Raw genomic sequence first — 25,966 nt, forward strand, 5'->3', positions numbered from 1 at the left:
TACGTCACCGGTGTGTTAACCGTGCATTAGCGTGCAGCTGCGACTTTTCATTCTGGGTGTTTTTGTTGTCGGAATCGGCGGCGATTTTTCTGCTCTCGTAATAAACGCGTATAATTCAACCTTCTTTCTGCGAGCAACACGGAATTTTCAAGCAATAAAGCACGAAAACAAGTGCCATTCGGTGACGGCATCCGACTGATACGGAACGCAATCCGGATTTCCCCGCGTTTGCACGGGAAGTAGTACGCCAGTACGGCATCCCGCATCGTGCGGTTTACGGCAGGGATCAAATAGCGACGGCGGAAATATCACTGGCTGGGGGGCTGCTGTGCAAAACACGACGGGGCTACAGGAATTTACGAAAACGTAGTTCCGGTTCCAGTAGCTGCTCCGTAGTTACTGGGTGAGTACAACGATTATGTGTGTGTAGAGTAATTGATTGCTTTGGGATGGATTAATATTGAAAGTCAAAAGAAAATATCTTCACCACACACGTCTATTCCTCGATTTGAGCTGTCTACACGAAGGTAACACGCAAAAAGAGTTGTAGGATTCTGTCCAAGTGTGTGTGTGTGCGCTCCTTTTTGGTAATGTGAAACACCCGGCTACCTAATCTTTTGCGAGCTGTTGTAAAGCCGGGAGTTCACGAAGCGTAAACAGGAAAAATTTACGCTTAGTTTGGACGGGAAAGGTACACAAATTATGTAAAAAAAAACCGTAAACTTTTGAAGGCCTTTAGATTTTCAAGCAGGAAAAAAGCAAAACAAGTCAGGCACCTAAGAACGATTCATTTTAAAGATCACTACTATTCCTTTGAAATTGATGTTTCAAGTTTCGTTTTATGTAGACCCGGTTTCGCGAAGTGTAAACTTTTTTATAGATTTTTATGCCAAATTTTGAGTTTACGCTACCGGGGGGCTCCCAAGGCTAAATAATAGAACGTGGTGCAATCAACTCTCTTATTCGATCGTAAGTGATGCTAGCGAATGCATTGCAACGATCAAGTTTTCCCAAGAACATCGGAAAGGAAAAAGCACACTGAAGAAAGAAAGAAAAAAAACACGCAAAGAAGCAACGGGGAAAAAATTGCTGTCAAAAGCAAACGAAGTGCAGCAGCACCAGCAGCTCAGCATGTGGTTCGAGGAAAACGTCGGTAAAGCAGCGCGTATTCGCTGTAGTGGTGTGAAGTGCGACGAACAGGCAACATCAGCAACCGAGCTGGTACGTAGTGTGCGTAGTAGCGACGTGTGCAGTACACACCATCGGCTGCGCAAGTGTTGGTGAATGTGTTGTGTTTTTTCCTGTTGAGCTGCACTGGTGTGCGTTTTCAACGGCGTGTGTGCTTATGTTGTGTGTGAGTGTGTGGTATCGCTATAGCGCTCCGAAAGGGAAAAGTGTGAAGCAGACCGAAGAGCCAGCAAATAGTGAATTCATTCTCTTTCTTCATCCATTCGTGGTAGCCATCATCGTTGTCGTCGTCCGTCGTCCGTCGTTTTGTGTGTCCCATCGTGGTCGCGATTTCGTTTCCCTAGCAAATTCGATTCTCGAAAAGAGTCTGTAATTGCGGAAATCCGTTTTCCGTCGACCGTGGTGTTCAACGTTGTGCTTTTTTAAACAGTGTTACGGCCAAAAACCTCCTCCGTGTCTAGAGACCGAATAGTGGTGCTCCTTGGTTTCTTTGCCCCTATCTCCCCCCTCCCAACGTCGGTGGAACGGGAGAAGATCGGGGCGGTTTTTAAAGGTACGTATGTGCGGACTCGGAGTCGTTTTCGGAAGGGTGCTGTTTTAGCGAGTTGAAATGATGGTGCAACGAAAACGAAGGCCCCAACGCAACATTTGCTTTAGACTACTACGGTTCAGGAAGACGACGTATACTACGTTGCAATTTCGGCAGCAATAATGCAGCCAGCAGAAGAAAACGTAACGTCGTGGGTGTGTGTGTATGTGTGTTGGAGTCTGGCCTGTCACAATGTTGTTAAAGTATGCTCAAGAATCACAGAAAGATGCGTGCGACGTATCCGGAAGTCTCAAGATCCATCGACGGCAGCCGAGACGAAGTTAAGACGAAGTGTGTGATGATTGTATGCTTTCCGATCGGAAAAAGAAACCCATGTTGGTTGTGTGCTGCTGTCCCCTAAGTGTAGCAGCTCTCCCAACACCAACACCAGCATTCTATCATGATGGGGTCTTGGCAAATGCGTTTCTGCTAGTATCGTTGGCTGCCACGTTCAGATTGAGTAAGCATTCCCGTGTGCAGGAAAATGTACTCTCGCCCATTAGTTTCCGAAAGCATAGAATGTGGCCCAGAAGAGTGCAAAAACCAGTGGCCGTTTTCATTTCATTCCGCTCGCTAAACACATAACCTCAGATATTCTGTCACCCGACGATTGCGTTCGTAGTTTCTTTTCCTTTCTTTTTCTCCCTCTCCCCCTTCTCATCATTGTTTCTTTCTTCTGTCATTTTAGGTGAGTCAAACGTCAAACTTACCGTCGTGCAGTTACGAAAGTTGTGTTTGCGGTGTTTTTTTTTGCTACTCAGAAGAACACACATTCGTCGTTGGAAGAACGTAATGTCCATGGATACGGACTATCGGTTGCCTATGCATTACCTAGAACATGATTTATTGGCTTAAGGGGCACAATGGCTTCCACATGTTTCTCGAATGAAGGAATTTTGGTGCAAGCAAACGTTCACGCGGACGTGGATGAAACTTTGACAGAGTAGTGTGACGTCACAGCGAATTGTGATTGGAATCTGTGTGTGATGAAGATCGTAGGACATGTGTAATGCATTAATGCTCGAATGCACGCTCTAAAATGGATGCACATGTATGTGCCACTACGTCCTTAACATCGGTTGGTTCCCATATGCTCCGGGCCAACAACGCCCGTTGGGTATGAAGAGACGGCATCGTACACATCCCGTCGTTTGCGCTTCATTTGGCTGTGTTTCCACCACTGGCGGCGTTCTATTTTTAACCAACGCCCGTGTCGTATCGTGAAGCTGCCCCAGATGGCAGAGAATGTAGTATAAAAGAATCTAGAATCGAATGTGATGGTAGGAAGCGGTCAACGTTTAGCCGCGCAAAAGGGACCCCGATGTATAGAGGGAGTGCGTTATGATATTGTGCGGAACGGAAGTTGGGAAACAACGGTTATGAATTTCGTTGCCTTAAGAATCCATGCACAATCGTGTGTAGTGCTGTAGCGTTCTATGATCGTGATTGATCACTTTGCTGAAATCCGGATAGAATACCAATAGCTTATCCGGACAGGTGTTACGAACCAATGTAGGAATGATTTTTACTATTTCAAGATCCTTGAATACTAGTTGTTGCACGCCCTGGAACATGTACAATGGATCAAGTGACAATGAATCGGTAGCATAAAATTTTAGTTTTTGCCAATATTTGCCAAAGCAATAGATTTGTGATTTGTAACAATTGATGAATAATCAATTGTGAAAAAGTGATGTGAGAATAGCAGAGCAGATGATAGCGATTGAAAATAATTATTTTGTAAGCAGAAATGTTATTGCCCGTCGTCGCTACCCAAGTTTGATGGGGCCAGCTGATTCAAGCAACTCAATCTGACGTTATAAACGCACCTGATACGCGGTGAACGTGTGTGCGTGTGCAGCGCTAAACGTCTTTCAAACGGCATGGCCAATCACTCGCGTATAGATTCCGCGACCAAAAGCAAAACCCCGACCGTGACAGCTCCAATGTACAATATTTGTCGAATATTGTTGTGAGTTTATGTAGTTTTACTAGGGTAAATATTGTTAGTGCCATTGGCTATTGTGTAAGTATAGGTGCACTTGCATGCAGTTATTGTGTAAATCTATAATTCGTTGTGTTGTGCAGCAACGCATAGAGTAAAGCGCTCTTTCGGGGCCAGCTCTTTGCAATGTTTACATTGTCGTTTTTAGTGGAAAAATCAAATTCTCGATAACTACTATAGCGAGTTTGTTGATAGCGTTGTGGTGCAGTTTGAGGACAAAACGGAAGGCCGTGTTTCCACGTGGTATTTTGGCGTAAAAATCGATACCCAATGGTTGGTGATGGTATCGTATCGGCACGGGGTACGACACGCACTGATTTACGCACTTGATTTCCGGCATCCGGAAGTAAAATTAATATGAGTGTATGTGTGGGAAGCTAATGTTATTTTTTGGTTATTATTTATTTATATTTTAAGTATTACGACTAAGCGTCGTTAAGTAACTTGTTTGTTAATGTAAATAGGGGGAAAAATCAAAATTATATTTGATTCATCTTTTCCTGATGATAAAAATCAATTTTCAGTTAGTCCAGAATGCTGTGCCTTACGTGTACTTATGCAAAGTGTGATGATATATATAATTTAAGATTGATGATTCAATCTGATGCATTATTAAATGCTTAAGCAACTGAGTAACTTAACGGTACAGAATGAGGCAGATCTTATTTACCAAGTTTCCTGTTTGAATAAGCTTGATCATTCCGTATGCGTAGATAGGGACATTATATGAGGTAACACGATATCTTCAATAAGGCCAGGCCGTCATTTGTGAATAAAAAAATGTATCTTTCATACTGCACCAAGGTGCTAAATAGATCACAAAACTATCTCAGTGCCATGCATGTATGCCTTCCATCGGAGCGTTTAGATTCGTAGGCAGAAATGGGAGGTTTAAACTTATGAACGTAAGGCAACTGTCAGGCATCTTTTGGTTTTGAATTTTCCGTGTTTGAAACGGCCGAGGATTGCTGTATCTATTGACTGCATATAGCTTAAGAAGACAAGCTTTCGAAAACTTAGCTTGTATCAGTAAAATGTTATTTAAACTTCAAAAATGATGTTTGAAGCACTTAATGCAGAACGCAAATAAGCAGATAAATGATTGGAACGAGATGCTATTTAAATATATGGGCCAATGATAAGGACACATGTGAAGGTTTCGTTTCAGCCGATAACTAACTTACAGTTCGTTTACCTAATGCATATGCAACTGTGCTGTGTGTTGCGTTTTCACCATAAGGGATGCAATGTTGCGTTTAGTGTTGCCTTTCTGCCAAGTGTTAGCCCTGATAACAGATTCGTGTCACTCTGTGAGCGCTGTTCAGCACAGGGATAAGAATAATTTGAAGAACAAACAATCATATCAAGCAATTGCCGTATGTTTCTATGTTTAAAGAAAAATAAGACAAAGGCGCTAGGTTCCGTGTATGGGCTAAATCGGGCTCTTGAAGGTAAGGGCATAAAGGCGAACGCTATCAAAAAGAGAGAGAGAAAGCGAAAGAACCCTCTCTTTCATGTAGGGTTCTTCGGTCAAACTTGGGCGATGAACGATTTTATTGTAAGTTTGGCTAACAATTTAAATTGAAACTCTACGGTAAGAGTTAGCAAACAGCTACCATTTGTTTGAAGTATTGCATTAAAAAAGGGTAAAAGACTCGAGAAGGCCCCCTCCTAGAATTTTTTGTGTGCAGCACTGTGGCCTGTCATTTTTATTGCACAGCGGGATTTTTGTATGGTCATAACTCCTTTTCTATAAACATTGTGCATTGTTCCCTAATACTGTTACTGGACAGCGAGTAGAGCATGATAATGTACATTGTAAGAAGTGATTTGAAATGTTGATATTCTTATTTTTCCTCCTTTTCTGAATATATATGCCCGTTAACAAGTATCCATCGAACCAATGTTCCGTCACAGTCCGGGAACACCGTGTTTGTTGTAAGCCTGATTGGTCAATACTAGCGTGACCAAAAATTATTACGTAGCTCCTGTAAGCCAATATAAATGGTTAGGATAGAGGGAGGGGGATTTAATCGAATAATAAGCAATATTTCATTCGACTTCATTCAACCATTTATGACCACACTGAAAGCACACTGTGAAGCTTTCGCAACGTGTACTGCGGATTGCATACATTCAGCCATAATTCCTACAGTGCCTAACAAATGTTGTCAGGGGGGCCTTCTCGAGACTTTTACCTAAAAAAGATATTGACTTGAACGACTTTTTACACAATGATCCTGGTGATCGTGCAGCTATTATAATACGGACGAATAACTGCAACCGTTTTGAATTTTGCTACATCTTCTCACTTCGAGAGAAAACATCTTAACAATGATATGTTCTGGCCACAAAACAAGTACAGTGTGACCGAAAATTGTAACAGAAATTGATGCAGAACTCCGATACTTTCAGTAAATAAATCATTGGATTTATTGGACAAGACAATGATTTACACAACTACTCTCCTAGTGACAATCGCTCAAAATAAGATGCCGATGGCAATTGGGAATATTTTTTTTAAACAATAGTAACTAATCTTATCACACTAGTTACTATTATTAACAATACGGCGTCTGTCCGTCATACTAAAAATATAAATTAATAAAAATAAGTTACTATTATTAAATTAGTAACACAGTAACTAATCTTATCGTTCCTTAGTCAAGCTGGAGGATACAATAGTATGATCGATAATGTCTAGAAAGAACAAAATCATTGCAAACATAGCTAAAGGCCCAACAAACTATTAAAGGAGGACCGTTAAGCTATCGGAAATAGTTTTATATTCATCGCAAACTAATTGGTTTGCCAATATATTTTAATATTATTTTATATACAATCAAATTGTGTTGATGAACTCCTTGCGTTTTTTTTTCGGTGCAAAGTGCAATCTTTCACTGTTGTTGTAGCTGCAACTGTCACATTGTCGGCAAATCTCATCGTTAGAGTGCAATCAGTATCCACGTGGAACATAGGATTGTTGTTCCCTGATGTGTTTAGAGCTATTGGGAGAGAATCTATGTTAGCGGTAGGAAGCGAATCGATTGCGCAAATACTCTTGCCGCTGTTGTATGTCTCTCTGTCTCTGTGTCCGTGTGATCCCTTCGCGTGTTGGGAGTATTTGAAGTATCGGCAAACATTTCCGACCCGTGTGAGAAATTCATCCACTCACATGCCTTTAAGCAACAGAAAATCTCGTTTTTAATGCCAACCGCTTTCATTAGGCGGGCAAACACTGCAGCAAGACGGAAGTAGACATAGCGCGAAAGAATAATGGCTTCTTCCTCATGTCTTTCGCATGGTCTCTCTTGTACGCGGGACCATTATGCATCGAGCATTAAAGAAAATCAACCCCCTACGGGCACGTGCACGTGTATTGGTGCGCGCTTTTTCACAGCCGGATGATGGTCCGCCGAGCAACAGCCGGCCGTACGCACGGGGCGAAACCCGCGAAGGTAGCGAGATATTCGTTGACGTTGCGGCCACCCTTACGAAATTCTACACGCCTGTCTGCCTGTGTGTGTGCGTAGCAGTCGTGGCCGCTTCGGATTCTCTCATTTACTCTCGGGTTCGTCAATCGTACGCTCTCGATAGCGCGAGCCAAAGACAGCAGATGTAGCGGAGGGCCCAGGGCTAGTCGCGAGTTTTCCGACTCATTTCAGTACCACGCGGCGAAACTACAGGCAGACAGAAGCAGCGCTCCGTCCCTGGACATTCACGAATAGAGGGGTTGAGGTTTCTACAAGGCGGTTAGGCAGTTAGTTTTGCCCTGGCTGCGCCATAGAACCTATAGTTTTGATCGGGGATGTCGAATTTCAAGCCTTCAGTCATCAGTATCAGTGTTCAATTCGAGATAAGGAACTAACTATGCAGTGCTACGGTGCAGTGTTACCTCCTCACGACATTTGTGTGAACGTCAAGAACGCGATTCGACAGAAATAGAGAAACACCCCATCGGACTGCCGAGGAGTCGTCATCCTACGTCATTCACAGTGGTGTGCGCACGAGACACGGCGCCCAAGACACGTTTTCTGCCAGATTCGCGTGGTGTGTATACGGTTATCAACAGAAACCGCTAAAAGCCTCTCAAACGCCGGTGATTTCGTCTAGTTTGGAAGAGTCAAAAAGAAGACACCGGTCCCGATAGATACGATAGAGAGAAGGAGGGCCCCATTAGCGTCTGATACATTAGTGATCCACTGCACGAACTCCGAAAGCTTCTTCGGGACCGTACGGCGTAAAGCGAAGAACTGAAGAGAAGGCACCAACTTTCACACGATTTCGCGAAAATCGTAGTGGCGTGATCTGTATGGAATGGTGGCATCGAACAGACGACACGCCTGAATGCATTTTCCTGACAGATGAGACGCTGACCACCATATGCCTTTTCGCTGCTCTCTCGAACGAAGAAGAAAATCACCCCATGTGCGTGTAGACCGGAAAAGCCTTGTCAGAGACGTTGTCAGACTCGTCGTGCATCTGCGCAGAAACGGCTACCACACCGGGGTTAGCCGTATAGAGAAAAACCGGAAAAACGTACCCATAAAACGTGCTTCTGGTGTGGGATAAGAGTGTTAGCATAGCAAGAGAGGTGCAGAGCGGCGAAGAAATCGGGGGACCGACGCCAAATTTTGACATTCCCGGTTTTGACGATCAGAAACAACACCCGGCGCGGCGGCGACTGCGAGTAGGCAAAAATGGCCTACGATGACATTTTGCAGTACCTCGGCGGATTCGGCCGATATCAGCGGCGTATCTACGTGTTGCTATGTCTGCCGGCCATCTCCTGCGCATTCCACAAGTTGGCGGGCGTGTTTCTGCTTGCCGCACCGGACTACCGGTGCCGGTTGCCGTACGAGCTGGAGAACGCTACCTACCCGCTACCGACCGAGCGGCTCTCGCTGGCCTATCCGATCGACACGCTCACGGGCAGGTACTCGACGTGCAGCTATCTCGATGCGAACTTTACCGAGGACTATTGGGCCGGTGGAACGCCGGCGGCCGGTGTGCGCGCCTGCCATCGGTGGGTGTACGATCGCAGCAAGTTCGAAAGCAGCACCGTCACGGAATGGGACATGGTGTGCGATCGGAGCTGGCTGCGGGCATCGGCCGACTCGCTGTTCATGGTGGGTGTGATGCTGGGCAGCATCGGGTTCGGCTATCTCTCGGACAAGTACGGCCGGAAGCCCATCTTCTTCGCCTCCCTGGTGCTGCAGGTAATCTTTGGCGTGCTGGCCGGCATTGCGCCCGAGTTTTTCACCTACACGCTAGCCCGCATGGTGGTGGGCGCAACCACGTCCGGCGTGTTCTTGGTAGCGTATGTGATCGCGATGGAGATGGTGGGCCCCAGCGATCGTTTGTATGCCGGCGTCGTGTGCATGATGTTCTTCTCCGTCGGGTACATGCTGACGGCCGGTTTCGCGTACTTCATCCACGACTGGCGTATGCTTCAGATCGCGCTCACCGTACCCGGCGTACTGTTCCTGTGCTACTGGCTGTTCATCCCGGAATCGGCCCGCTGGCTACTGTCGAACGGACGTCCGGCGGAAGCGATTACGCTGATCGAGCGGGTTGCACGCTGCAACAAGGTTACGGTACCGCCGGAGGCGCTCGAAAAGCTGCGCGAAGAGGATAAAGCCCAACAGCAGGAGGACACGAACGAGCCGAAACCTTCGCTGCTCGACATCTTCAAGCATCCCAACCTGCGCCGGAAAGCGATGCTTATCTTTTTCGACTGGTTCGTCAACAGTCTCACGTACTATGGGCTGTCCTGGAACACGAACAACCTCGGCGGCAACCCGCTGCTTAACTTTGTCATCAGCGGTGCGGTGGAAATTCCGGCCTACTCGTTCCTGCTGCTCACGCTCAACCGCTGGGGACGGCGTACGATCCTGTGCGGCTGTATGATCTTCGCCGGCACGATGCTCTTGACGACGATGATCGTGCCTGCCTCGCAGCAGTGGTTAATCGTGGTGCTGGCGATGCTCGGGAAGATGGCGATTACCTCGAGCTACGGTACGGTGTACGTTTTCTCGGCCGAACAGTTCCCGACGGTCATCCGCAATGTTGCGCTCGGAGCGTCGTCCACCAGTGCCCGTGTCGGTGGCATCCTGGCACCGTACTTCAATCTGCTCGGTGACTACTGGCAACCGTTGCCGCTGCTCATCTTCGGTGCGCTCGCATTCGTGGGCGGTGTGCTGTCACTGTTGCTGCCGGAAACGCACAACCAAAAGCTGCCGGAAACGATAGCGGATGGGGAAAACTTTGGCAAGCGGAAAACGGTACCGGGCGGAGATGGTGCTGGAGCTGGTGGTGGTGGTGGTGGTAGCATCGTCGGTGGTGGTGCTACTGATCGTGACGTCGAGCGTACGGCGGAAGAGCTGCAAGTGCTTAGAAAACCGGAACCCGTAATGGAAAGCGGCGAAGAAGATATTGCTACCGGTGCTTTGAAGGAAGGAGCGGCCGAAGATGCCAAGAAAAAGTATTGAAAACACTCGTAGCAAGAAAATTGGTAGAGGAGGTTTTATATACAACTCTGATAGTATAGTAATGGACAAAATCATCTTAAGAAGCTTAATAATCGCATTAAATTGAATTGGGAAGAGAGAGAGAAACCGACCATATAAAAGCGCTTACATGTAACACAGGATAAAAGTATGCTAATAATATGATAAAAAGTGAACGACAGGAATATGCCCTTATCAACGAACAAAGACTTCGCAGCGGTGCATAGAGGAGGGCACGTTAAGGCATAAGAGCAATGGAGCTTAAACATGAAAAAAGATGATGCACAGCTTGTGACAGAGCTGACCTGGCCTGACAGAGACCTGGCGAAGCGAATCCTGTAGAGGTTGAATTCTCAGGAAAACTTCATGCCAACGCTTCATCATCTCACAATCGTACTTATTATCTTCTCTACCCTTATTTAGCGGTGATCTTCGTGCGGAGCATACACACACAGCAGGAGGGACTTCATACATTCCACCACCACACCAGGTGTACGTGGTGTGTTTTGCATCCTTTTCTTTAATCGTTCATAATTCATAATTAGGCTGAGGAGAGCAAGATGTCAGTAATAACTCCTTTTTCGGGAGACAGAGGGAGTAGCGGAAGATGGAGGAACGAACGGAGGGCGATCTTTGTTTGCTGGTCGTGTCCAATCACGCGTGAGAACTGGCGGGAGGTATTAAATTGAAGATTTTCTTTCTGATGTGGCATCCTCTTTTTCGGGCATGTTAAACCGATTTACATTTTTATGCCAAACTGACGTTAACAGCCACGTGTACTTATACGCAGAAACTATTGAAGGACAAGCAGCATATTTCGGTCCCGAGAGGTGAATGTTTTTTGTAGACAACCGTTTGTAAGGTTTCAGCAGCCCAAAATAGGGACTCCAGTTGTAGTGCTCTACTGGCTCTTTAATGTGTGTCAAATCCCTTACGTTCTAGCATCGTTAATGTAATTAAGTTAAGTCCTAACCGCCAAGTGGATTAGTGCAACTGAACAGAGTCAAACATCTCCAATGAGAAGCTTCTATAAGGACAGGATTACTTATCACCCTTCCCTTGCTTATGATTGCTTGCAAGGTTGCGCTGCCCTTTATTTAAAGTCATCTAACCGATAGTGGGGGCAGCTACTCGGCCCCGCACCCCGAGGGATCACGCACATGAACGAACAGTTTACAATGCCAAAGCGAGATCATCCTCCTATAGTCGATCATCGATTTGTTTTCTCTATATTCTAAACAACATTGGGTGAGATAGAAGCAAAGTTTTTCCTTTTTGGGCAACAGACAATTCTTTTGTAGTTGGTTTATTATAGTGCCCCAGATGTCTTTTTTTCTAGTACGCGCCACTGAAAATCACTGTCGTCGAATAGGCTCTCCTCCGGCACAATAAACGGGGAAACCCGATTACATATGAATGGAGAGCAGCAGTGCATTCAAATATGTGGTGCTGTACACACTTGGGATGTGAGAAAAAAACACTCCCGTAATCATGTGGCCCATATATAACACACATGTTTGCTTCGGCTTAACGCTTGGCTGATCGGGTTTTTTTTGGTGAAAAGAGGAGAGACATTTTTTTCACGTGACTCTTTAGACGCGCCATCTGTGTGCCGTTGACATAATTCGAGAAAACTATTTTTGTACACGTCTGCGACTGATGGATGTGTGTGTGTGCGGATTTGTAACACCTTTATGGTGCTGCTAACAAATTTTGAATAATGTTCAACTCGACATTTGCTAAGGCCCGAATCGGGATCACCATTAAAAAAGGTCATCGGTGTTAACTGATCAAGCTAATTCAATCTGACCTTCCTTATTCTTCCTTGGCACTACCAATCTCGAGAGGCCTCGGCCTGCCATTTTCTGGCTTTCTGTGACTTGTGATTTACCCGTCAGCAAAGTGGTCACAGCCTTGCGTACGGCGAGGCGCGGTCTGGATGGGATTTAAACCCCGGTCCTGCCGCGTGAAGACTGACGCCGTTATTGCCTCGGCCACCGGACCGCCCCTACTCAATTCAATCAGATCAACTACTTAAATACTTAGTTAGAAGTAGACTCAACTACCTCAAACAGTCTGATACTTCTAAAGTAGAAAGCCTCAACTCTCCCAACCTGTCCTTCATCCCTATTCCTGCACCATCGCACCATCCTACCAAGAGATCCAAGTTGGCCCAAAGACTCTTTAATATTGCAACAGCAACAACAACTCGTTCAGCCGATGAAATAAGAGAAACCCCGTGACAAATGCACCTCTTTCTTAGCGGAAGATCATGTGCGTTAATTGCTGAAGGGGGGGTTTACATTACAAAAGATTCTTTGTTTCAAATAAGCGAAGACTGCTCACTGTGCCGGCACTTCCTGGATGCTTGCAATGATTGACATACAAAAGGGGGGAGGGTTAGTACTATTCGACTCAAAGGGAAAGTAGTATAAGAAACTCTATACATTGAAAGCTGATAATACATTCCATAAATTTACAAAAACAAACCATACTTTAAGCTAAGGTTAGCTAGAGATAGCTGCGGATGCACGGAACGGATCGCCCTCAAACTTGGGAAAGATGATGAGAAATCGTTTGTATGCAAACAAAATTGCTCACAAGTAGCAGCTTTATCGCAACATCATTGCTCGCGGGTGGTGTATTGTTTCCTTTTTGTGTGCTGCAGCCTGCTGTGGGACTACTCAATCATTCGATAAGGCAGTGAAACTTCATTACTTGATGCCGTATCAGACGTTGGCAACAAATGCCGGTGGGTAGAGCCACAACAGAAGAGAACCAGCTGTGAAACGATATCAAACACTTCACCCAGTACTATGTAACGTGGCTAAATCGTTCAGTAAGTTCTACGAGTATAGTATGAGAGAGGTACTACATATAAAGGCTTAGTTTGTATTGTAATTTTGAGTTCATTATTACCTAGTTAGGAAATAGTCATCGATGTGTAAGTTTTAGAATGTAGGACGGAAAATGAAGGGAAGAGGCATTTTGTGTTTAATTGTACACGTATAACCTTACTTTTAAAACATGACACAGGTTTTCCGGATGAACAAGCTGTGTTTAAGCCTTGATTGGACTGGACTCTGTTAATCGACCCTTTCCAGGTAGAACTGGACTCTGTTGCACTTACTTTCGGCATCATTAAAAATAGAGTGGGGATCTCTTCAGAAATTTCTGGTACTCCAGCAATCTTCTTCTTCCTTGGAACTACAAGTTCCAGAGGTCTCGACCTGCCACATTTCTGGCTTTCTGTGACTTAATTTAACCTGTAGCAAAGTAGTCACCGCTCTTCTGCATACGGGGGGAGGCGGTCTGGATGGGATTTGAACCCTGGTTCGGCCGTGTGAAGACTGGCGACGATGTCGCATCGGCCACCAGAGGATCACCTCAATACCAAGAAATGGACTTAAAGATTCTACTTCAGCTCGAAAGGTCTCAGGAATGGCCCAATCCAGAATCCAGTTTTATCTGAGAATATGGTCTACATCATACTGACTAGAGTATTTTCTTCTTCCTTGGCACTACAATCTCGAATGGTCTTGGCCTAACCATTTCTGCCGTACTGTGATTGATTTTACGGTAAAAGACTCGAGAAGGCCCCCTCCTAGAATCTTTTGTGTGCAGCACTGTGGCCTGTCATTTTTATTGCACAGTGGGATTTTTGTATGGTCATAACTCGTTTGATATAAACATTGTGCATTGTTACCCCCATACTGTTACTGGACAGCGAGTAGAGCATGAATAATGAGCAATATTTCATTCGACTTAATTCAATCATTTTTGACCACACTGAAAACACACTGTGAAGCTTTCGCAACGTGAGGAGCGGATTGCATACATTCAGGCGTAAATCCTACAGTGGCTAACAAATTTTGTCAGGGAGGGATCTTTTACCGATTTTATTCTGATGGTATTTGAACTCTGGTGCTTGCCAAGACTGGCGCCGCTTTCGCTCTGGCCCCTATGGAGTAGAGCATTGAATTCAGAAAAGGCTCAAAAATTGCTTGTTCAAAACGCAAACCTCCCTAAGTTTTGCAGTAATGCACACAACACCTATGTTCACCAACAAATCCATGTGCAAAAGAAACATGTCGCCTAGGAACTTGTAACACAGTACGACCAATCAAAACTGGATGCATGTTTATAGACCAACAACGAAATGGGTTTTCATGTGTGTTCATTAAAATTGTATACTTACAAATAAAAATACATAAACTCATTGCCTCTAACTTAAACCGTGTGAAAAAGACGTGTAACCGAAACGTGGCTTTTTTTGTCGTCGTAAGTGTCTCTGAACCCCTCAATATATCAACGTCCCCGATTTTATTGCTGAAGTGTAACCCCCCGCGCAGAATGGGTGGAGTAGTGCGCACAGGCCGATGTGCGTTGAATGTGTGCTGCGCTTTTCTATTAGGACAGAGCGCCACCGATCACGCGATCGAGTATGTTAATGTTTACAATTGCATTCAATTGATTGGTTTGCCGGTCGACTGTGTGGTGGAATCGGTCGTGGTAATTTATGTCGAGTTGAAGTCTGGCTATTAGGTTCTGATGATGATGTGGAGGGGGGGCCACACACACACACACTTACTCCCTTTTCTTTCGATTTCGTAATTATTGGGTTGAAGAAATGGGATCAATGGTGGATTGGCTGGCTGGCGGCGGCTTGGTTGACCGTTCTGGAGTTCTAGAGCTATTCTATCGGGGAACAAAATTTTAATAGAGTTTAATTAAATGAACCTACATTGCTGTACTTATATTTATTGTATGTTTTCTCTCTCTCTTTCTCTCTCTCTCTCTCTCTTTTCTCTCCTATGCATGAATCCTTTTGATAGCTACAGTTGGCGCGGACCGCAATCAAAAATTAACCAGTAAAGGAACAGCTCCCGTTACCGCTACGGAAATTGCCATCTTCCCCTCCCTCTCTCTCTCTCGCTCGCTGTCTCTGACACCGGAATCCGGAAGTGATTTAAAGGAGCGTATTCCTGTCTGACGGGAAAAGTCTTGCCTGCTGCTGTTGAACCATCAATCAAGAAGCTAGCAACCGTGTGGGGTTGTGCGGTCATAAACTACACGCTCACTCAGCCCATCTAAACAAGCCGCTCTTCGGTGTTCCAGCCGGGGTTTGTTCTCCGCCGTGTGTGTATCGTCGGTGTGTCCGCGCGCAAGGATGGGTGACGCAATCAACTTTGGGCCCGCCTGGTTACGCAAGGTATCGTCCGATAGTAACACCGCTAGTAACCATCACAGTACGAACAGTAGTGCCAGCAGCAGTCACCACACCAGCAGCAGCCATACGATGCTGAACAGCAATAGCGGTGGCGGCGGCGGTGGCAGCACCACCATCGTCAACAATGCTGGCGGTGGTGGCGGCGTCGGATTGCATCACCAGCATCATCACCAGTCGCCGTCGTCGCACTCTTCTGCGTACCACTCGCTGCATAGTCTGTCGCAGAGCGGCAGTGGTAGTAGCGTCGCCGGTGGTGGCAACGGTGGTACGGGCGGTGGCGGCCTTTCCAATAGTTCGTTTGCCGGTGGCAGCGTGCTTGCTAACAATGGTGGAACCGGGCCGGGGACTGCCAACAGCGCCACCGCCACCACCACCACTGCTACCGCGATTCGGTACCCGTTGGCCGAGTTTCGGTACGGGCGCGAGGAGATGCTGGCCCTGTTCGACGGGCGAACGGTTAAAGCGCCGGAAATATTGGTGCAATATAAGCGTCTGTTTGTGGAAAAACCGCAACCACCGCTTGCGCTGACGCCCTGCCCCGAGGAAGAGCTGATCGTCGAACCGGAATCACGGGTAAGAAGCAGTGTGGATTGTTTGATGATTGTCTAGAATACAGATTTTCTGTTTTATTTTGTCCCGTAGCGCCCTTGGCCCTCGAGAAGTGTTTCGCTCGGTATTCCTGGCCGTGGCGCACGCGGTGGATCAGTCGATCGCGGCCGTGGACGTGGTCGAGGTCTGTACACCAGCTACCAACGGTCGTCCTCTTTCTACGAAGATGAATCCAGGGGCGTAGGAAGGGTAAGTGGGGCGATCCGTTTTTGTTGTTGTTGTATTTTTAAAAGAACCCTCAAGCTAACCAAGGTTTTTCTGTGTTCCCTTCACCCAGGGCGAACGACCGTGGCTGGAGCGTAATGGAACCGGTGGCATTGGAGGCGACATCGAGTGGAATAACTCATCGTCCAGTCCCCGGAAGGAGTACGGAACGCGCGTGATTCGAACCGGCGGCAGCACGATGGAAAGCTGGCGTCGTTCCCGCACGGACGAGGAGAGTGTCGGTGGGGTGATCAGCAACGGGGGGGTCGGTGATTGGCGATCGGGTGGTGGCGCGCCGGGCAGTATTACGGGTCTGGTGCGCGAAAAGTGGACCAGATCGACGAGCTGGCGCGACGAGGACAGCGGCGCCGCCCATCACGGGCTTGACCGTGGACTGAACAGCGGTGGTGGAGGCGACCGGATGATTCCACCGTACAAATCGCGCCTTTCGTCTGGCAGTGGGCTCGGTAGCGGTGGCGTCGTCGGCGGTATTGGTGATTTGAGTTCCGGCGGCCACTCGATGGGAGGTCCGGGCGGTATGCGTCGCCCGAACTGGGACACCGACGAGCTGCCCGAGTGGGCAACCGAGAACCCGTCCGACTTTGGGGGCAGCTTCGATGCGACCGGCGCATTTCATGATTCCGATAATGATGGCGAGAGTGGTGGCAACGTTGCTAACCGATACGGCGGCGACGCTAGTAATGAGACGAACGGCGGTACCAAGACAACTAATCATGCGAAGGATGATGATCGATTGAAAGACATGCGACGCCGTGCGGAGGACGGGGAAGCAATCGAATCGCGTAGGGGCGGATCGGATGAGGCGTTGGGCAGAAATAGAAGCGAGGGAGCTGCGGTGGCCTCCGGCAAGGGAAGGGGGGAAACGCCGGGAAAAGGTATGAATCATGTTGGTGGTGGTGGTGGCGGCAGTGGTAGCAGCCGAGCCGAGGAAGAGTCCCTAGCTGATAGAAACGAACCGAACGATGACGAGAATCTGCCGTCGACGGGGGCGATCGATTCGTCGCAACAGCAGAAGCAGCAACGAATCAAACGACAGGCCGGAGGGGGCAAAGACGGTGGAAACCAGGTGTCGGGTGTTGTGCCTTCCGAATCGACGGTAGCTCCGAGCGAACCCGCGCCAAACGCGCAATCGAATTCGACGAAAGGAATATCTTCCTCCCGGGAGTCGATCGAATCGTCCGTTTCCTCCACGGTCAGCGGAACGGCAGCCGGTAATGCTGCTGCCGCGACCGCATCCGACGGTGGGGATGGTCGACAAAATTCTCCGTCGTGGCAAAAGGGCAACGAAGTGTCAGCCTCCTCCAAAAACACTCCGGACCACCAGCACCGGGTGCCGTCAGCGCCGGGTGAACGACGCGAGACTGGCAATGAAATCATCGATCCCAACGACGGTGCAAAACACCACCATCCTGCTCAGCACGAGAAGCGGAATGAACCGAAAAAGTCGCCCTCAAGCACGAGTGTCGATCGAATGCAGGAAGTGGCCGACGATATGGTCGCTCAACTAATTATGGATGATGAGTTTCTCGCGACGGACGGCGATCCGTCGGTGATTTCTTCCATCGCTGCCAGCGGCACCGGTGGATTGGTAGGCAAATCACCGGTCTTTGGCATGTCTGCGGCCGGTGGTGGTGGTCCATCTGGCCCAGCAGCAACGTCGATGACCTCCGCCGGAGGGCTGCCAATGAACATGGTGCTGCCGAAAGCGCTGCAACCGATGCAGCAGCTGTTCGGCAACGGCAACATGTCGCGCGTCAATCCGCTGCTGCTTTCCGATCCGGTGGCGGCTAATCGGGCCGCGATGGCAGCAGCGGCTGCGGCTGCTGCCGCTGGCGTGAATCCTATGGCGCAGCTGCACCATCTAATGGGACCGCCGCGCGGCATGGACATCTGGTACTACTGTGACCCGCAGGGCAAGGTGCAGGGACCGTTTCAGGCCGCGGAAATGACCGAATGGTATCGGGCCGGGTACTTTGACGAGTCGCTATCGGTGCGGCGAGAATGCGACGAGGTGTACAACACGCTCGGCACGCTGGTTGCGCTTTGCGGTGGTATGCCGTTCCTTAACTCGTCCGTCATACAACCGTTCAAAGCGCCTGCGAACGGTGCGAAACATTCGCCGCAGCAACAGCAGCAACAGCAGCTGCAGCAGCAAACACCACAGCCCAACGCGTCGGCGTCGCAGGGTGGTCAGCAGAAGCAGCAGATTGCTCCCGGCGCCAATGGAAACACCGTGATGCCTTCACCGAACCAACAGCAGCAGCAACAACCGGCCGGTCAGCAAGGACCGGGCCAGCAGAGCGGCCAAGCATCTGCTGGTGGAGCAAGCGGTGGTGGTGGTGGGCCAAACGTCGTGCCCAGCATCCATTTGTTGCGCCAGCAAAGTATAGTGCTGCAGAAGCTGCAAAACTTGGAAGGCTGGAACCTGCTCTCACCCGAGCAGCAAAACATGATCATTACGCAGCAAATGAACCAGCTGCTAAGCTCGGAGGCAGCCACACGCCTCGGGATGATATCGCCCTCAGCGGGGTCAAGTAGCGCCGGTGGAACGAACCAGCATCATCAGCAGCAGCAGCAGCAGCAGGCCGGTGCTGGCATTTTCAGTGGTGGAGGATCAGCAGCCGGTGGTATGCCATCCGGGCCCGATGCGCTGGTAAACTTGAAGCTCCGGGAAATGCAGCAGCAGCAGCAGCAGGGACAACCGCAGCAGCAACAACCACCGCCGGCACACGTTATGATGGAGCAGCTGCAAAAATCGGTACCCGGCAACCAGCACAGCAATGCGTTCTTGAAGCTGCACTTGCCAGAATTTAATCAGGTGTCTCAAGCACCAGCTGCCGGTGTGCGGCCAATGTTAGGTAAGTGACCGATTAGCGGTGGAGCAAGGGGGAAACGGCTGGCGTAAGCATTAACTTTGCATTTGTCTGTATCATTTTTTTGCAGGTAACATGAACGTTGATCCGACGACTGCAGCGGCTGTGGCTGCGGCTGCCTCGAGTCAGTTGATGCACGGCATTGGGTTTAACCATCAGGCGGCGGGACAAAACATTGGTCCGCTAGGGCCGAACAATCTTCTACTGAACCGCGGTGGATTGCTGGGGGCAGGCGGTCCTGCTCAGCAACAACCACTGCCGCAACAACCGCATCCAGCGGCGGGCAAACCGGGCGGAGAAGATCCCATACAGTCACTGTTCATGCAATTGTCATTGCACAAAAATCAGCAAGCGTCCCAGCAGCAGCAGCTGCCAAATCATCAGCCAGCGCCAAAATCGGACATGATGGGTGCACCGGCCGGCTGGATGCAAACGGGACAACCGCAAGGCGCGAACGCTGGTACGGCCACCGCCGGTGGGCTGGCTGGGTTAGTGCCGCGTGGTCCGATGGTTGGTGCGGCTTCCGGCTGGGGCGATCTGCCACCTCCCACGAGTGCCTCGTTTGCGTCCATAATGCAGCAGCAGCAACAACAGCAGCAACCTCACATGGCACTCGCCGGCCATCATCCGCTGCTGCTGGGTGGCAGTGGACCAATGAATGATGGATCCAATGAACCACAGGCACCGTCGGTTGTTTCGCTCTTCAAGCACCACCAGCAAGCGGAGAAGCAGCAGCAAATCGAGAAAGAACAGCAGCAACAGCAGCAGCAACAACAGCTGTTGCAACAGCAACAGCTGCAACAACAAATGCACCAAGAGAATGTGCTAGCGCAGCAAAAGCAGCAACAACTGCAGCAACAATCACAACATGTGCAGGAGAATGTACAGCAGCAGCATCAACATATGCAGCAAATGCAACAACAACAGCAAATGCAACAATTGCAGCAGCAGCAGCAGCAAGAGCAGCAACCACTGCAATTACAACAACCAACACAGCAGCAGCAGCAACAGCAGCAGCAGCAGCAGCAACAAATTCAGCAACAGCAAGTGCAGCAGCAGCAGCAGCAGCAACAACAGCAGCAACAAAATCAGCAAAAGCAAGTGAAAGAGAATCAAAAAAAGGAGAGCAGCACTGCCATAGAATTGCCGCAGCAACAGTCCGGCAATGCTAAAAAGCAAACCAACAAGCAGCAGCCCCCGCAGCAGCAGCAGCAGCAAGTGAACAATCATGCTGACGGTGCGGAGGACAAAACTGGCACCAGCCAACAGCAGCAGCAGCAGCAGCAGCAAGGTCAAAAGGCGGCGAAAAAGCAGCAGAAGAACAGTCAGGCAGGGACGGGCGGCAGTAGCAACAGTAGCAACGGTCAGGCTACTACGATCACCAGCGAGGAGGAGAGTGAGTTTATCATCGTGAAGAAAGAGATGGAGGAGAAGAAGCGCCAGAAGGAGCTGAAGAAGCAGCAGCAGGAGGAGCAGAAGCGGAAGCTGGCCGAGGAGAAAAAGGTGCTCGAGGAGCTCGAAGCACAGAAGCGGGCCAAGCTGCTAGAGTCCCAGCGCCGCGAGGCGATGAAAATTCAGGAGCAGCAGCAGCAACAGCAGCAGCAACGCTCCGTCCCGAAGGCAGTGCCGGCACCGTGGTCCGCCGCGATGGCTGAGATTGCCAACAGCAAGCTCAGCCTGACGGAGATCCAGAAAACGGAGCGGGCGCTGCTGGCACGCCGCGAGCACAGCCTGCGGGAGCAGCAGGAGCAGCAGCAGTTGCTCGAGATGCAGTCGCAGCTGCTCGATGGTAGGCTGAAGTGGAATGCGCAGAACCTGCTGCCGGCCAAGGTGAAACCGTTGGCCGAGATACAGGCGGAGGAGGCGGCGGCGGCCGAGCGCGCTCGCGAGAAGCATGCAAACGCGTCCGGTTTGACGGTGGCAGCGATTGCGGCGCAGGGCACGGTCAAGGGCGGAGGCGCCAAGAAGGAGGACAGTTTGGCCAGCCTGCTGGGCGGTGGTGGGTCTGGCAGTGCTGCCGGTTCGGCTGTGTGGCAGGTGCGCGGTGGCGGCAGCAGCAGCAGCAGCACCAGCAACATGCTGTACTTCAACTCGACTAAAGCGTGGGATGGCGATACGAGCGGCATCCTCGGTGGGGGAAGTGCCGGGCTGAGCAATAGCGTTAGCTCCGGAGGCTTCTGGGAGGAACCGACGCAGCCCAGTGTTGTGACTGCTGCTTCAATTGTCGCTGCCGCCGGTAAAGCTAGCGCCGCCGGTGCCCGAAAGCAGTCGTCCGGTGTGACCGCATCGTCCGGAGGCAAACAGCAGCAGCAGCAGCAGCAGCAGCTTCTGAGCAAGAGTAAAACGATGGGCAGCATTTCCACGAGCTCATCCTCGACTGTGACCGCCGCCAAGCAACAGAAGCAGCAGCAGGGCGCAACGAAAGGAGGTAGCGCATCAAACGCCGCCGGTGGTAAATCGGCCGGCAAAAATGGCAATGCGACTGGCAACAATGATCGAAAGGACGAACGGAAGCATCCGAACGAGCAGCAGCAGCCGACCAATGAATTTACCGACTGGTGTACTCGCGCCCTCAGCTCATTAAACAGCAACGTCGACAGTAAGTGTGGCCTTTTCCCGCCCCGAGGATAAACCTTGCTTGCGCCACAAGCTCTCACCATCACTGCTTTGCTCAATCTCGTTTCAGTTCCAACATTTGTCGGATTTCTACAGGACATCGAATCACCGTTCGAGGTGAAGGATTACATCCGCTTATACTTAGGTAAGCAAACGCGCAAGGGCTTCCGATTGTGGTGGAAAACGGTTCTAACTGTGTTTTTGTTTAGGTGAAAACAAAGAGTGTTCGGAATTTGCGAAGCAGTTCCTCGAAAGACGCTCGAAGTACAAAAATCAGCAGCGCCAAAAGAATGCCCACATCGACGATATGTGCAAACCGGCACCGGCTATAAACCCATCGTCTAATGATTTCCAAGAAACCAAGGTAAGCGAGCGGCGGGGCTGCTGCCATTAAATTAACCCATCAAAAGTCATTTGCGCAACTTCAAAAAGGACCCACTATTCGGGGTGGTGCATTATTTGCAGGGTATTACACGGCTCCATTCGAAATGTCGTGAGCAAATTTTTGTTTTTGTGAAGGACTTATGGAAAAAGCTACAAGATGCGAGATGCCAAAAAGATTTCGCCAAAAAGGGGGGTCCATCAAAAAGATTTCGCCTCCTTGAGCTCTGAAATCTCCGAAAGATTTCGCTTCTCTCTAGCCCTCTCTGTCACTTTCCATGCGTTGCCATAGTAGTTTTCTGTTGAAGAGAGAAAGAGATAGCATGAACGCGGCTAGATGAACCAAGATGATTTTGATGGAAAAAATTCGCGCGCCCCTTTTAAGAGAAATCTTTTTGGCATATCGCATCATGTAGCCTGGCTTTTCGACCTCCACCCTAGCAAGAGTCTAGCTTAAGCTGACGTTTGTCCAGAAACTAGTGATGGGAATAACCACTCAGTAGCGTGAATTAAATCAGAGTGAATGAGTTATAATGGTGAGTTACATCTTATACTCACTCTTTAAGAGTTTATTCTTGAATAATAACTTAACTCTCCGTGCCGACTAACCACTCACTCACTGCGTTTTTACTCACTCATGAGTTAAATAACTCATTGGTGATTTAGCTCTCCGTGCCGACTATCCACTCACTCACCTTGTTTTAACTCACTCACCTCGTTTTCACTCACTCACCTCGTTTCTACTCACTAGAGAGTTAAATATCGTATTGGCATATCGCGAGTTCATTCCGATGCTCACTAACATTTTTGTTTTGCTTCATTAACATTTTGCGATGCATTAACAAGGTTTTGCCCAAAGATCGCTTCGATATCATATAACAACTGACGACCAGTATAGTTGAAAATTTGAGTGCGGTCGTACACACAAGCGAAAGTTCTACATGTCCCTTTTAAAATATTTTTTTATGAACACTCTATCCTTACGGCTCGTTACCTTATTGTATTTTCTTAAATCATCGTGTGATCGTGACCAATGCGATATGCCAATACGATATTTAACTCTCTAGTGAGTAAAAACAAGGTAGGTGAGTGGTTAGTCGGCACGGAGAGTTAAATCACCAATGAGTTATTTAACTCATGAGTGAGTTAAAACGCAGTGAGTAAGTGGTTATTCGGCACGAAGAGTTAAATCAAAGGTGAGTTGAAATAACTCTTCGTGATGATTTAAATCATCTAATTCATTGCTAAGATTTAAGTCATTCACTCATTCTGATTCAGTTTGCACATCACGTTTCTGGCAGAAACGGTGACATATTCTAGTTCTGCCTGCCAATAATCCACTTCATCCTGACTTCGTTCCGCAAAAAACCCTTGCATTGAGCCGTAAAACACTGGCAATTTTCATGCAAAGCGTTGAGCAAGATGGGCAAGATAATAATGGTGCTTCCTTTATTCTTCTTTGTTTGCAGGGTAAAAATAAGAAGGTGAAAAAAAACAAGATGATGAAACTCGATAGCCGAATTTTGGGCTTCTCCGTTACGGCTGCGCCGGATCGACTGAACGTTGGCGAACGAGACTATGGCGATAATGTGTAAAGGATCATCTCGATACAGTGTGAGCCAGAGAGAGAGAGAGAGAGAGAGAGAGTGATAACAAGAACAACAAAAAAACATCAAACAATATACAACATGCGTGTGTGTATAAACGAACGTGTGTGTGTGTGTGTGTGCGCGAAAGAGACAAAAAGCAAGCAGAAACGGCGGCGGGCGAACCACCACCACCTCCCCCCCTCCCCGAATCCCCCAAAAGTAAATGTGAGCAGGTGTGGTTATGTTTTCCCATTTCCGATTGGGTTTTTTTTTTTATTTTTAATAATGTCTGCAAAAACGTGTAAGAAAATTTGATTCTTTCCACGGTCGAAATTGTATTAGGCAAAAAAAGAAGGATGCAGCATGATGGATCCCGCAGCCTATGGGATCGTACGCGTGTATGTATATCGGGGTGAAATAGGCAGGCAGGACTCTATTTAGCTCCTTTGCTAAATGTGTTTACCCATTTACCGTGGGTGCCCGTTTATTTTTTGGATAGTTATAATATGTTATAATCAACAAAGAATGCATACATACTTCGTATACGGCTCCCCCCACCCCTTACACTGCTAAGTGCGAATAGGTTGGACTAACTGTAACTACCACCGCTCGACGGGAGGTTGGCGAAATAGTTGGATAATACACCCGGGGTCTCTGGGTTTTAAACCATGATTTAAACCCATACTTTCCGATATTAGGTGGTGGAAAACGGAGTGAAGACTTATTCAGCAAATGCGGTGGGTGAAATTCGCGCGATCAAACCCTGCATCAATTCTGTTGCCCGTTTCTTTGATGATATATGTAAATCATGATAAAGCAATCGTGCACAAATTTTGCTTTATTACGATGATACATTAACGTCTGTTTTTTTGTTGTAAAAATTTGTTTAAATGTTTGTTTTTTTTTTGTATAAAAATTATTACCATGATTGTTACAATTTGTTCTACAAAGCTCTGCGAAACGAATTGAAATGTGTAACGATTCCGTGACTTCAATAGTGTTTGTTGTCGGAAAACAATCGGAAGGACGAACTTAAAGGCAGCTTACAGTTGGTTTTGTTTTATAATTTGGATAGTTTCGGTTAGATGCTTTCGCACGGTTCGGATTATGATATTCTCGTGTTGTTTTTTTCTTCTCAACAACGCATTTTTCTCTACAGGCTCTGCCCCAAACCTGACTGCCTTCTCGCTTGCGAACTATTCGCTCGTGCTGTTGTGTGTACCATTTTCAACCGTCGTGTTATTGTTGTTGTTGCTACCGAAAATGGTTTAACAGAAGTGTGTGTGCGGAAAGATTGCAGCGAAACAATCCAATTTATAAAAAAAAATACGGGAATGCGTTTTGAAGTGGTCGTTTGCGCCGCCACGCGCTTGCGTTCTGTTTGAGCTTAATTTAGCGCGCCTTGTAAAGGCCATCTTTATTGTTAAAACTGACAGCTAAATGAAGCAAAAAAGCTACTTATAAAGAAAGTATTGTTTAAAAAATACATACATACACACACACACCACATACTCATACACTGCCACCTGTCTCTGCGCATCTGTTTAAATTGCGTATCGTCCTTAGTCTCGCTCATCAAATAGCGCCAACGGATACTTATAGTTGAGGAGAGAGAGAGCAGGGGAGAGTGATCCCTTAGTGTGAGGGAGGAAGCTGCAAGGATGATTGTGTAGTAAGGAGAGAACACACAAATACAGTGCTTCCACCACCAACCATCGTGTAAAGCGAGGAGCTGCTTGCGAGCTGTTGGGAGAAACGCAGGCAGAATTTTTTTAAATTCGGCAAACCCTCCTTATTAGAAAGAGCAATGATAATGGAATTGTAATGATTTGCAACCATGTTGACACACAGCAACGGAGGAAACAGATTGAAGGAGGAGAAGCGATAAAAATCGTTTGCGTGCGTGTGATTTACATCTGATGTTATTAAAGCGAAATAAAGCGACAGAAAGCTACACCCTTAGCACACGGGGGAGAGGATAATGCGGGAACACATCCTAGTGACTGAGCTATCTATTACTTCAAACAAGAGTGTGTCCGGAATGGGTTTTATTCCTACAATATTTTCTTTTCCATTTACTTCTTTAGTCTGTTGCTTGCCTTGTGATCATCCTCGCTCCAATGCTCTCACTGCGAACACCTTAAGGATGCTT

At 48.1% G+C, this 25,966-nt stretch overlaps 2 protein-coding genes across 5 annotated transcripts; both read left to right on the forward strand.

Annotated features, from left to right (window-relative positions):
• Positions 1-42: 42 nt before the first annotated feature.
• On the forward strand, positions 43-25,842 carry LOC118504673 (GIGYF family protein CG11148-like). Of its 4 annotated transcripts, none has more exons than XM_036039465.1 (9): positions 43-403; positions 1,461-1,741; positions 15,127-16,094; positions 16,164-16,319; positions 16,408-19,213; positions 19,299-21,827; positions 21,915-21,989; positions 22,054-22,208; positions 23,695-25,842. In XM_036039465.1, the coding sequence occupies exons 3-9, from the start codon at positions 15,462-15,464 to the stop codon at positions 23,818-23,820; spliced, it is 6,480 nt and encodes a 2,159-aa protein (XP_035895358.1). In that variant the 5' UTR covers positions 43-403; positions 1,461-1,741; positions 15,127-15,461; the 3' UTR covers positions 23,821-25,842. The 4 variants fall into 4 exon arrangements, with proteins under 4 accessions (XP_035895358.1, XP_035895356.1, XP_035895357.1 ...); XM_036039463.1 differs by having other exon boundaries at positions 15,133-16,094; XM_036039464.1 differs by lacking the exon at positions 1,461-1,741.
• On the forward strand, positions 5,899-12,009 carry LOC118504677 (organic cation transporter protein-like). The gene has a single exon (XM_036039483.1). It carries the CDS (start codon positions 8,483-8,485, stop codon positions 10,271-10,273), a length of 1,791 nt encoding a protein of 596 aa, XP_035895376.1. The 5' UTR covers positions 5,899-8,482; the 3' UTR covers positions 10,274-12,009.
• Positions 25,843-25,966: the final 124 nt, after the last annotated feature.

The sequence above is a fragment of the Anopheles stephensi genome, chromosome 2 (genome assembly GCF_013141755.1).
Source record: "Anopheles stephensi strain Indian chromosome 2, UCI_ANSTEP_V1.0, whole genome shotgun sequence".
Lineage (NCBI taxonomy): Eukaryota > Metazoa > Arthropoda > Insecta > Diptera > Culicidae > Anopheles > Anopheles stephensi.

Coding starts and splice junctions, on each gene's coding strand:
- LOC118504677 (XM_036039483.1), top strand. CDS start 8,483: ATGGCCTACGATGACATTTTGCAGTACCTCGGCGGATTCGGCCGATAT.
- LOC118504673 (XM_036039465.1), top strand. CDS start 15,462: ATGGGTGACGCAATCAACTTTGGGCCCGCCTGGTTACGCAAGGTATCG. Junction 16,095..16,163: donor TCGTCGAACCGGAATCACGG/GTAAGAAGCAGT, acceptor TTTGTCCCGTAG/CGCCCTTGGCCCTCGAGAAG. Junction 19,214..19,298: donor CGGTGTGCGGCCAATGTTAG/GTAAGTGACCGA, acceptor ATTTTTTTGCAG/GTAACATGAACGTTGATCCG.